The sequence below is a fragment of the Chaetura pelagica genome, unplaced genomic scaffold, assembly GCF_000747805.2.
Source record: "Chaetura pelagica isolate M959 unplaced genomic scaffold, ChaPel_1.0 scaffold83, whole genome shotgun sequence".
NCBI lineage: Eukaryota > Metazoa > Chordata > Aves > Apodiformes > Apodidae > Chaetura > Chaetura pelagica.
Genome location: NW_009952893.1, coordinates 4061984 through 4074259, shown reverse-complemented (window position 1 = coordinate 4074259; position 12276 = coordinate 4061984). Strand labels below are relative to the sequence as shown.

The window sequence follows — 12276 nt, the reverse complement described above, 5'->3', positions numbered from 1 at the left end:
GGGCGGGCTGGGAGGTCCCCGGGCGGCGGGGCCGGCCCTGAGGGCTCCTGCGGCCTCTCCCTTGCAGCCACCATTACTTCAAGTACTGCAAGATCTCGGCGCTGGCGCTGCTGAAGATGGTGATGCACGCCCGGTCCGGGGGCAACCTGGAGGTGATGGGGCTGATGCTGGGCAAGGTGGACGGGGAAACCATGATCATCATGGACAGCTTCGCCCTGCCGGTGGAGGGCACCGAGACCCGCGTCAACGCGCAGGCGGCCGCCTACGAGTACATGGCTGCCTACATTGAGAACGCCAAGCAGGTGAGGAGAAGGGGCAGAAGGTGTTTCTCTTCCCCCGTGGTGTGGCTGCAGAGCTGGTAACCTCATCGCACAGGAACATGTTCTGGGGTTTGCAGGCTCCCCGCCTCCCATGGTGATAACGTGGCTGTCCAGTTGCCCTCTTTCGTCTCACATACAGCCAAGAGAACTGTGTCGGAAGCAAAGACCCCTTTAAACATTTTCACATCTGTATCTCCATGTTTTACAGCAGGTCAATCAAGTACTAGATTCTCCTTTCCTTTATAAGTGATTTTCATTGCTCAGGACGTTTTTTTGTGGCTGCAGCTGGTGGCTTGTGGAGGGAACATGGAGGGAATGTGTTTCTAAAATAACTGATACAGTACAGGTTTCTAAAAAAAAACCGATGCAAAATTAAATATGAAATGTGTATACCTCAGAGATACTATTTGTAGCTCAGGGTTATTATATTTAATCTTCTTGCCTTCTGAAGTCTCACTGCATAGCCATCCTGCTGCTTTCTATCGAAATAAATACATGAGTGAAGAAAATGCCAATGAAGGAGTAAGTAAGTCTCAGTGCAACTTCATTGTTCATAATCTGGATATTTAAATGGACCCCTTGCTTGACATCCGTGACATATTAAGCTGGACTGTGTAGTAAAGTTCTCACACACAGAATTATAACAGGAATACAGATCTGCTCTGTGGCTGGTGTAGAAACCAGCGTGGCACATCAGAGCACCTGCTGACATACGTGCTTCTTCCAAAACAGGGCAGTCCTGTGTTACGAATAAGCACTGAAGTAACTCAAACTCTCCAAGCTGAAATAGTTTTGAGGCCTAGTTTACCCTTTGATTTTTCTTTCATCCTCAACATATTTTAAACCAGATTAAATTAGAGGCCCCTTATTCATTGGAGAAAACAGAGCAGTATTTGGGTTATTTTGGAGCGTTGTGCTTGTATTCACAGTCTTATGAACAGTTAGAGATATTTAAATAGATGTGAAATAGACTGGATCATAACACCAGAATCTGAAGAGTAAAAACAATCCAGAAGTACATATGTTCTAGGAGGTTCTGGTTGTTGTTTTCTTTTAATAATTCATCCCTGTTCATGAGAAAATATTTTAGAAATAATCTAGTTCCTTTTATCTGGAAACTATTAATGTTATTATGCCAACAGTGTTGTTGCAGGAAAGTAGGTAACTTGAAAAAATGTCTTTAATCAAAGATGTATTGATACTACCTAGTTCTTAGGTAGAAATAATGGGTTTCAAAGTCTTAAGTACATGGCATAAAATTGGTGTATTTTTTATAGAGAGTTCATTTAATTTTTAAAACAGTCCAGGTTTATGTAAGGAATACTCCTATGGTAGAAAACATTTTTCCTAGTTGTTTATATTTTACAGTTTTGTTTATAGTAGGTTTCACAGTTCAGAAATTGAATTCATATACAAATATAGTAACTCAGCTTTACTAGTGCTGTGGCAGAGTTTGCATGCTGACTGTTCCATATTTGATTTTGGCAAGCAGTTGTTTCTGGAATAGCTCCTTTTAGTATTAGTTTGCAAGTTGACATATTCCCCTGCATAAGTACTTTACAGATGTCAATATTCCAGTTACTTGCTTCTCCATGGGCAGGATCTGGTGTTAATATAGTCAAAACGTGTTACTTGGCTTTGAAAAATAACACATGTTCTTAGTGTTTTGTTGGTCTCTCCTCCTCTATTATGGGAGGTGTAAAGAAAATATAAATATTATTCACTACTTCAAAAATAAATGTTCCGTTCAGTAGGCAGTTTGTGTGTCCTGTCTTAATAATATTTTTTTTCTGATTTAACCTTGCTGAATTATTCAGTATTTGGCAAAAAACAAACTAAAAAAACAAGCAGGTGATGCATCCAAAAACACAACTCTTAATCACAAACTGGCATGTAGGGTTGTACCAAAATTATTCAGCTCAGTATGGAGAAGCCAGTAAGCAGTTCCTGAGAGAGCCTTACAAAATTTGGTGTCATGAATGTCCATTCTTCTTGGGTTTATTTTATTTGGATTTTTTCCAGTATTTATAGCTATATTATTTGGAGTATTATTGGGAAACTCCTACTGTGAGGTTTTCTAATCCTGAAAATCTCAAAAAATTCATCCTTTGGCTTTCACAATGTGCTCTGGCAGTAATTTCTGTTACTTTCGGTGTTTGAAAACACATCTCTTAGAGATATTATTAATAGGTTTAAAAAATCACTTCAGTGTGTCTCTGAGATGTGACGTAATGAACATTCATTCTCTGCTGACATACCATATGTTATATGAGATTATATATATTTATGTCATATCCACCCTAAGAAACTCCTTCCAACCTGAGGAGTTACAGTTTACCATCTCACCTCATGGAAACTCTTCTGTATACTTCAGCTGTCTTGAAGAAGGAGCTCCTGGCTCCTTCAAGTTCTTCGTTCCATGGTAGAAGGTGTAACAGAGCATGCTAACACTACAGATTGCATGGTTTCTAGGAAATAGTTTAGCAAAATCAGGTGTATGTTTAGTTTGGTGTTAGTAAGCGAGCATCGCGGGCTGTGTGGGGGGGAGGCTTTCTTACCCTCTCCCGGCGTTGCAGGACGCTGGAATGCCCAATAGAGGGCAGCGGATACTTTCGGAATGGAAACGGACACTGAGTTTGTTTTCCTTTTCTGCTGTTAGGTTGGTCGTCTAGAAAATGCAATTGGCTGGTACCACAGCCACCCTGGCTATGGCTGCTGGCTCTCTGGGATCGACGTCAGCACCCAGATGCTTAATCAGCAATTTCAAGAACCCTTTGTAGCCGTGGTTGTAAGTATTGGCTGATCGCTGATAAAGCTGCATAGCAGATTATGTTGAGGGGGGAATCAAGGTTCGATTTCTGCCCGTTAACATTCTGGTTGTGTGTATTTTGCAAGGTGGAAGTGTTGGATCCAAACTTCAAAGGCATTTGGCTCCTTCTGCTTTGCTGGTCACATACTGGTCAAAGCACTAGTTTTGCTTACTGAGGCCATTTTCACTGCATTGTTCCAGGTGTGGTAGCACTGAACAAATCCATACGTTACTCTTAGACTTCTACTTGGTTGCTTTTTCAGTCGAAATACAGCAAAGGGTGCACAGACTTTGCATCTAAAATGCTTTTGAAATTAAATCAATGGCATAGTACCAGGTAGAATAGACTAGGAAATGTATCTTTGTAGAAGAAATCTGAAGAAATTCTTTAGGCCCTTTCAGGTCTTCCAGCCTTCACATCATATTTGAAATCAAAAGTAAATCTTACGTTAAATACTACTTATGTTACCATTGTTGCTGAAGGAAATAAAGGAAAAAAACCTGAAATAAGTAATACAACTCTGATGAAAGAATGACATTAGGAAAGGACAGCTGACCCTTTAAGAAGAATTTCCACCATATGAATTCTCCTAGATTGTGGCATAATTTCACAGATTCAGAACACTTTCTTTGGGACTGCTTTTTTCTTCTTTCTTGTTTTGGTTGGTTGTTGTTTGTTTGGGGTTTTTTTTGGGTGTTTTAGTTTTTTCTTCTTTTTGAATTACTTTTAAAATTAAACAAAGTTATTAGTGTACATGTTAGCAAGGAGATTCCTTTCTTACTTTTCTGTATTTTCCTCTGAAACGCCGCAGATCACATAATACATTTTCTTACCTCTAGTGGCTCTAAGATGAAAATGCAGATTTTTATTGATTGCTCTTAAGTGCAATTTCATTAAAGTATTCGGGAAATAAGAAAAATTAGTTTGAAAAAATGCCCATAGAAGCTACTGATACTCCTCTCTTTTTAGAAAGTCTCACACAAAGTTGGGTTTGCCACTTGAAAAAGTTCTTTATGACAAAACTAATACAATTCACAATAATTTTCTGAAATACAAATAGTGTAGAGTTAATTTATGCCTCTGATAAGTTATAAAATGCTTGTTATGGGCATTATGTTATGTATTTCTACAGATTGATCCAACAAGAACAATATCTGCAGGAAAAGTAAATCTTGGAGCATTTAGGACATATCCTAAGGTAAATAGTTTAAATTAGTGATCACTAATCTGTATTTAAATAAATAATAGATTGGTTCTAAAGATTGCTGTAGTTTGAACATCTTATACTTTGATCTGCTATGCTGTACTGTATGTCATTGTGTATTCTGAAAGAAAGCTGTGCCGATACGCTGGTTGTTGCATGTGTTTGGATATTGATTACGTTTACCAAAATTAACTTCTGGTTTGTTTGCCATAGATCTTTGGCAGTGTTTAATCAAATAGACTAAAATTATATAGCTCCAGATAAACATTTTAAATGGGTGTAGTTGTAGGTAGTATTCATCAAAATAAATTTCTTAGTACTTCTTCATCATTTTTTAGACCTAAGCCCAAACATTAATAGTGTGTTTAATATGTTTTAATCTGCTTTTCATTTTAGAATACTCAAAACTATCTAATTAACGCCTTAAAATAAATATTCCAAATCTTCAAAATAATATACAAAAACAAGTTAATTAAATAACATGGAAGCGCTGGACTAAAAACTAGAGTATCACATCAGTATAGGAGATCTAGATCTCCAAATGCAGTCTTTTATTTATACTTCTAGCAGAGATAAACTGTGATATTTAATTTTGGTCCAATAAAGTTCAGGTGTATCCTTCAAATTTCCAGCTATTGACTCATCAAGAACTTCAGGCTAACATCCTGTTGTAATTCACAAAAATGTTTGTGAGAGGTTGCATTCAAGCATTTTTATGTTGACGAATATGTGAGAGATCTTAGAACATACTGTGCTTCAGCAGAATATTCTCTTGTATAGGCAAAACAACTTCATAAATACTTCCAGAATTGTGAGCGGGAAGAAGAAACCTGTGCCTGAAAATCAAATCATATATATAGAAAGTGCAAGTTAGAAGAGTCTTTTTAGGGAGTCCTCAAAGTGGTCTATGGGCAGTTCTTGCCTAGTCAGTAGCAGTGAGTGGCACCATCTTGGCTAAATAAGTAACTGAAGTTTTAGGTCTCCCTAAGGCATATCCAAGATCTGGATGCCACCTATCCTCCCTCAAAAGAGGACTGAAACAACTTCCAAGAATAGGTAGAAAAATACTGTCTTAGAAGAGGCCTACTTTTTCTTTGATCTAAGAAATTACCTAATTATATGATTGCTGTGACCACTAATTTGCTTCCAACATGCTTTTTGATAGACTGTAAATGACTACTAGTAAAGCCAAATGAGCTCCATGGAAATTGAAAATTTCAGACAACTGGGGTAAATTTCATTTTCCTTAGGAAAAATAAAGTAAAATTGAATAAACAAGAATTTGTGGATTATTTTCAAAGAGTTTAGGTATTTTTAAAAGTCCAAAAATTATTTTGTCATCTTTGGCTTTTGTTGGATTTTTAGGGCTATAAACCTCCAGATGAAGGTCCCTCTGAATACCAGACTATTCCACTTAATAAAATAGAAGACTTTGGTGTACATTGTAAACAGTAAGTAACAAAACTACCAGATCTAGCACAAGTTCTCAGGTTTTGTGTCTAGGTTGGTCATTCGGTATGGAAAAGTATATTTCTTGGAGTGTTTAAAATCTGGAAGTTCTTTGTTGCTTTAACATTGTTGATTTTGTGAAAAGTTTTATTGTAATCTATCAGGAGATATTTTAAGGGAAAACTGTTATGAATTATGAACATAAAACCATAACATCATTTTGTCTGGAAAAGACCTTTAAGATCACTGTGTCCAGCCGTTGACCTAGCTCTACTAAGTCCTAGCTCTACTAAGTCCATCACTAAACCATGTTCCTAAGCACCACATTTACACATACTTTAAATACCTTCAGGGGTGATGACTACACCACTTCCCTGGGCAGCCTTTTCCATTGCTTGACAACACTTTCTGTAAAGAAATCTTTCCTAATATCCAATCTGAACCTTCCTTAGCAAAACCTGAGGCTATTTTCCCCTTGTTCTATTGCTTTTGACTCAAGAGAAGAGATCAACCCCCACCTCACTACAACCACTTTTCAGGCAGTTGCAGAGAGCAATAAGGTCTCTCCTCGGCCTACTTCTCCCCAGGCTAAACAGCTCCTGTTCCCTCAGCCACTTCTCATAGGACTTCTTTTCTAGACCCTTAATGATCCTGTCCACTTTGAATGCTGGTGACTACTAATTGCTTCATAGCAGCAGTCTGGGTAATCTTGCCCAAACTTCTCCCCTTTAATTGGTGTTCAGTGCCTAACGTGAAACTGCTTCCATTTAATCTTTTAAAGTAAGTTTATTACACTATTCATCAAACAACTTGGATTTCTATTTTTGAATGTGCCACATGTCTCTTTGAGGAACTTAGTACCTCATTTTTCTTACCATATCATCATAGAACCATCATCCATAAGTTATTATTTGCCATCTGTATCATAGCCATATATGAAATACAGCTATTTGTTCTATCACAGAAGTGTTGAAGTGAGGTGTGTTGGTAGATCTTAAAGCATTACTATCTCAGATGGAATTTCTTACAGAGAAGAGAAAAATAACTTTCCAGAGACATCGAGATGACAGGATTATTGATAACCTGCTCAAAAATTTCCTGATCAAAATAAAGTTTAATTTAGCTCCTTAATGTTGCTGTAATTCACCTATACTAATGACTTTGCATAGCTCAGCTTTCTGTCTGCTTTATAATCTCTTGTGAATTCTGTAGCACCAATAAAGCCTGGCTTTCAAAATCGACAATCTTACGTTCTGCCACGTATGTTTGTAACATTTGCTGCTATGAAACATTCCTAAGTAAATTAGAGGCCATATATGCAAAACTGCAGTCACCTGTAAGTAACAATTAGTACAGTACTGAGAATCCTAAGCATGGAACAGGGCATCATGGCATCACACAAGAAGTTTTTCAAATAATAATTAAAAAGCCTTTGCAGTCTCATTAAACAGAATGTGGCAGTATGTGTGGGGATCATCTCTGCCCATATTGAAGCTATATTTGAAATATTTATGGAGAAACTTTTAGAGTTAGAATTGGAACTGGGGATAACTTTTTTGTTGTTCAGTGCTTTAAATTTTTTAATATATTTGCTGTTGGTAACAATTTTTTGAGATTTATGTAGTTTAGGTGTCACAGCCAAACAAGACACATTTAAATGGAAGCTTATTTTGTTTCCATGTTTGTTTTTAAAGGTATTATGCTTTAGAAGTCTCATACTTTAAATCATCTTTGGATCGTAAATTGCTTGAGCTCTTGTGGAACAAGTACTGGGTGAACACTCTCAGTTCTTCTAGTTTGCTTACCGTAAGTACCATTGTGTGCTATCCTGTGCATTTATTAATTCATTGATGCTGAAAGCCAGGCCCTCTGCTGTAAAATGCTTAATGGTACACTGATAGATATAGATCTCACATTCAGGATTTGTTTGTCAGATTAAACAAGAAAGTTTTCCTAATCATAAATACTGACATGTTCCTTTTGCCTGCTGTTCTAAAAGAAGGTGGTAATATCTTCTGATTTTACTGAGTTCTCTGTACACTTAGATTTTTGTCTTAAGCACCTTTTAACTTTGTATCTCTTTACAGCACTGTAATGAATATTATACCTTAAAATTTTGGTATTGAAGAAGTAAACACTTTAAAAAAACCCAAACAACAACAAATAAAAACAACCCATAACCAATGAAACAAACAAACAAATCTAACTCTTAAAAAGTAGTTGCAATAGAAATTATTGCAGGTGTACCTTCAGTGTAACAGCTCAGCATCAAAACCTTCTCCAAAAGCCAGTTTTATACCTTTTGGTGTAAAATTTTGACATATTGGTCAAAACCAACTGAGTTTTACTTACTTTTCCATAACTTAGGGCATGGAGGGAGAGTAATAAAGAGTGCCCATGTCAGGCTTTAGGTATTGAGCATATGTTAGATGTTCAGGTGCTGTTCTCAGCTACCACTTACGTGCCACTCATGTTCTCTGTCACTTCAATTGCAGACATAGGTTAAAATGTGCAGTACTACGGTCTTAAAGGCTCTTTTCAGATTTTGTTTATTGTGTGTATAAATGCTTGAATGTATAGCTTAGAATTCAACGTCTATTGCCTTCTTTCTCTTAAGAATGCTGACTATACCACTGGCCAAGTCTTTGATTTGTCTGAAAAATTGGAACAGTCAGAAGCTCAGCTTGGAAGGGGCAGTTTCATGCTGGGTTTAGAGACTCATGATAAGAAATCAGAAGACAAACTTGCAAAAGCAACAAGAGACAGGTAAGATAAAACATACTGGTGTTCTTCCCTGTAAAAAGTGTTATTTTGTTTTAAACTTTTATCATGTTTTTTACTGTAACCTATGAAGACTATAGATAAGAATTATTAGATTATAGATAGGAATTCAACTCTTCAAATGTCACTAGTTATTTTGGAAAGTTTAAGAAAATCTTGCCTTTATTAAAGCTACAATCCCTGAGATCAGACTGCAAAATTCTTACACAATCTGGAATGTTCTACTATTCAGATTTTTGTAGTCCTCTTCCTCATAATTTTATCCTGATCCATAGAACACTTTTCTCTTATTCTTTCCTCTCCCAAGCCCCATGTTAGCAAAATGTACCATAGTATAAATTTTACTAAGAAACTGATTTTTGAGATACTAGATAAATTATTAGTTTAATGATAGGTTAAAAACATCAAGAGCGGAAAATGTGGCCTTGTGTGAAGAGACTTATTTATAAATAATTTACTTCATTTACATCTTGTTCAAGATGACTCAGGTGAACATGGGCTTTGTCTTAATAAAGAAAGGAGTCAGCTTGTGTTGGACAAGCCTTTGTTCCACAGTAAGCACTGGGGGAACACCTGCAAATGTAATGTCGTCATCACTAAACAGACTCAGAGCTGCTGTTGTGCTGGTGGCTTGTTGTCCTGGTGGCTTCTGTGCCCTTTTTTCCTTGTTATGGAAAGTGCAGAGCTCTTGCAAGTTTTCTAACAAACATGATCAAGTTGGAGGGGAGGATCGAGTTCATAGAAGTGAATACCCATTTAGACTGTTTTAGTTGCAGAACCATGTACAATGAACTTAAAGCTGTTGCTAACTCACAACAGCCAGGTTAAGTGATACTTCCCAGTTTCTGTAGTGAATCAGTTACAACAGCAATGCTTTAAAGACGTGAGAAGGATGGAGTTGCTGACAATGGTGCTTTGATTTTGATCTGTTTGGTGTCCCACAACAGTGACCACATTTTTTGTTCATGTTTCTCACACATGCTTACAGTTATTCTAAGAAATTACTCCTTTTCTGATCATCTTATTGTATTATTTCTTGCAGCATCATCAGTAGTTAGTTTATAAACTGTAAGACTAGAAGAGATTATTGATGTCATAATTTCTGCTCTCTGTGCAACACAGGCTACTGTAGTTCCCAAAATGGATTGTAACGCTTTTACAGATAAATGTTTTTCTTCAACTAATAATCTTTCCTAAGAAGAGAGAGAAGATGGCAGAAGACCTGTGCAGACATAGGATTTCTTTATCTATCTAGTAGTAATTCATCCCTTTTCTCAATGCTGTCAGGGCTGATTCATCTTTTGCATTTGTCTCTTCTGCTTTGAGACATTTTTATTTGTTTGACATTACATCCCCCTAAGCCGGGCACACTAAATGAACCTTGGATCAATAGGAATCCTCTCAGCTGTTTGAAGTTTTTGCCCATATTACATATTTTGACTAATGACTGATGAGTTCTATAAACTCTTCTGTTCTCTGTGAAGTTTATCCCAGGAGCTATGGTTGCTGTGCACCACTAGCCTGGGGTTGGGCAAAGGAGGTACGATAGAGAGCAGCAAGAGCCTTCAGCTGTTGATAACAGCTGGTAGCTCTATTCCCCCAGGGATTTATTTTTTTAATATTTTGGTTCAGATGACTGCAGAGCTCACTTGCTGTTGTTAATGTAATATGTCCTAAATGGCCAGTCAGAGAAGTTTTCTAGAATGGGTCTTTATGTGTATAGTGCTTGTCAGTTTGCTTTTTAAGTAACAAAAAGCTGTTGGCAACAACGGCTAAATTGCTGTGTGTGACTTTTTCTTTCTGGACAGTTGTTAAGATTCATGGGGTTATGGGCACCCTGAACTTCCAAAACAGCTGAATATCTTCAAATAAAATGACAGTTCAGTTCAGTGTTGGGCCAATGTTGAATTTATGCTTGTTTTTCAGCTGCAAGACCACCATAGAAGCTATACATGGATTGATGTCTCAGGTTATTAAGGATAAACTTTTTAATCAAATTAATATAGCTTGAAGTGCATCACCAGCTGATATGCATCTCCAAAGCAGAAAAAGTCATGGTTTCTTTCGCTTGGACTTGTTTCAATATGGGAATTGAAGCTAGAGTGGAAAATTATTCATTTAATTTGTAGTACTTTTAATATTTCCCACCTGTCTGACCACTTTTAAAGAACAAAATGTTCTGAAATACAGTGCAACTTTTTGTTCTTTATCATAAAACACAACCACCTTGGAGAATTGTTCCAAAAGAAAAATGTGGCTTACTGCATTCTGCTCTTAGGTATTTATCTCTGTTATCCAAATGCAATAAAACAGTTTTGAAAATGAGTGGTTTGGGACTTGGTTTCTTTTTTGGCAATCATTCATCTCCACTTACTCTTTTTGATGTTCCATATAAAAGTTCTGTTTGCTCAGTTAGATTAGATAGGTAACCTAAGCAGTATGACAAGTTTATCAGATTTTAATTCCTATGTTTTAATTTTAAGAAGTGAAATACCACTTGTTTGTCTTTTAGCATGTTATTAAAGCTTCTATTAAAAAGTTAATAAGCCTTTCCTGGTTCAGTTTTACTGGTCCAGCTATATTTTTTTCTCACAGTGATGAAATATTCATGCATGTTTCAAGAGTGTCCCGCATGTAGCTTCACACTTAGTATGGACATACTTTCTTTCTAGATAGTCAGGTGATGACCAGTTCCACAGTGAATCTAATAATATGTTTAAATACTGTTTTACTTGTGCTCACCTTCTATTGCTTGTCATCATCACTTGTTGCATGCAAAGGAACAAAATGAAAAATTATAACTTCTGAAATAGGCATTAGGCTAATTTAGAGCCACAGATACTAACATGCATTAATCATAATTGCTGACTTACAATGCGGTGCTGCTGCAGGGCTGATCTAAGTTTGTTTTGGAGGCTTTCATACTGCATTTCAGTAATTCAAGATGTTTGGATTTTTTAAGTTTTTATCCTTAATCCTGGGTTTCCTGGGGTTTTTTGAATGTTTACTTTTGGGATAATTTATGCTTTACACATTATGCTATTATGCTTTATACCTTAAGTAACTGATACTCTTTTTCAGCCTTAAATCTGCCTTGATGTGGGTTTTGGGTTGGTTTGGTCTGGGAAGTTTTAATAGCTATTGCTCACTTGAGGCCTTTCATCCAACTAGCTTCCAGTGTATTTGAAGCTAAGATGCAAGTTATATAATGGAAGGTTATCATTCAGCAGGGAAATGTGGATACCCTGAAGCAGGAATTCATCAAGAGTTTTAAAGCAGCAGCATCCAACAGCATTAGGAAAAAAATATATTTAATCAGAGATAGTAAAGTTGAGATAATTATCAGATGTGCAGTTTTATAGGAGAACAATTAATGCTTCTTTCAGCATGGCAGTGGTGGTGGGGAGGCAGGAGAAGAAAGCTATGGTATTTTAATATTAAAAGCTATTAATTTTCTTGGAAATGGCAGCCATAGACTTCTACACAAGCAGGCACAGTGCATAAACCGAGAGCAGTACCTTTTAAGTTCAAGGAAGACACAGCAAGTGTACCTGGGCTGTAACTTTTCCTAATTATTTTCTTCCACAAATTTTAGCACATGGGCACTATTCCCCTCAATATGTGTTTACACACTGCTTCTGTGAGATCAATACCCGTTAGGAAATATGAGGTATGTTGCCATTTATAGAATTCTCTTTGCATAACATCATCC

The 12276-nt window shown here is 36.8% G+C and overlaps 1 protein-coding gene across 1 annotated transcript; it reads left to right on the top strand.

Annotated features, from left to right (window-relative positions):
- The first annotated feature begins 51 nt into the window (after positions 1-51).
- COPS5 (COP9 signalosome subunit 5) lies at positions 52-10885 on the top strand. The gene is made up of 7 exons (XM_009995559.1): positions 52-302; positions 2980-3108; positions 4263-4328; positions 5700-5785; positions 7478-7589; positions 8401-8549; positions 10491-10885. The coding sequence occupies exons 1-7, from the start codon at positions 117-119 to the stop codon at positions 10573-10575; spliced, it is 813 nt and encodes a 270-aa protein (XP_009993861.1). The 5' UTR covers positions 52-116; the 3' UTR covers positions 10576-10885.
- The last annotated feature ends 1391 nt before the right edge of the window (positions 10886-12276 follow it).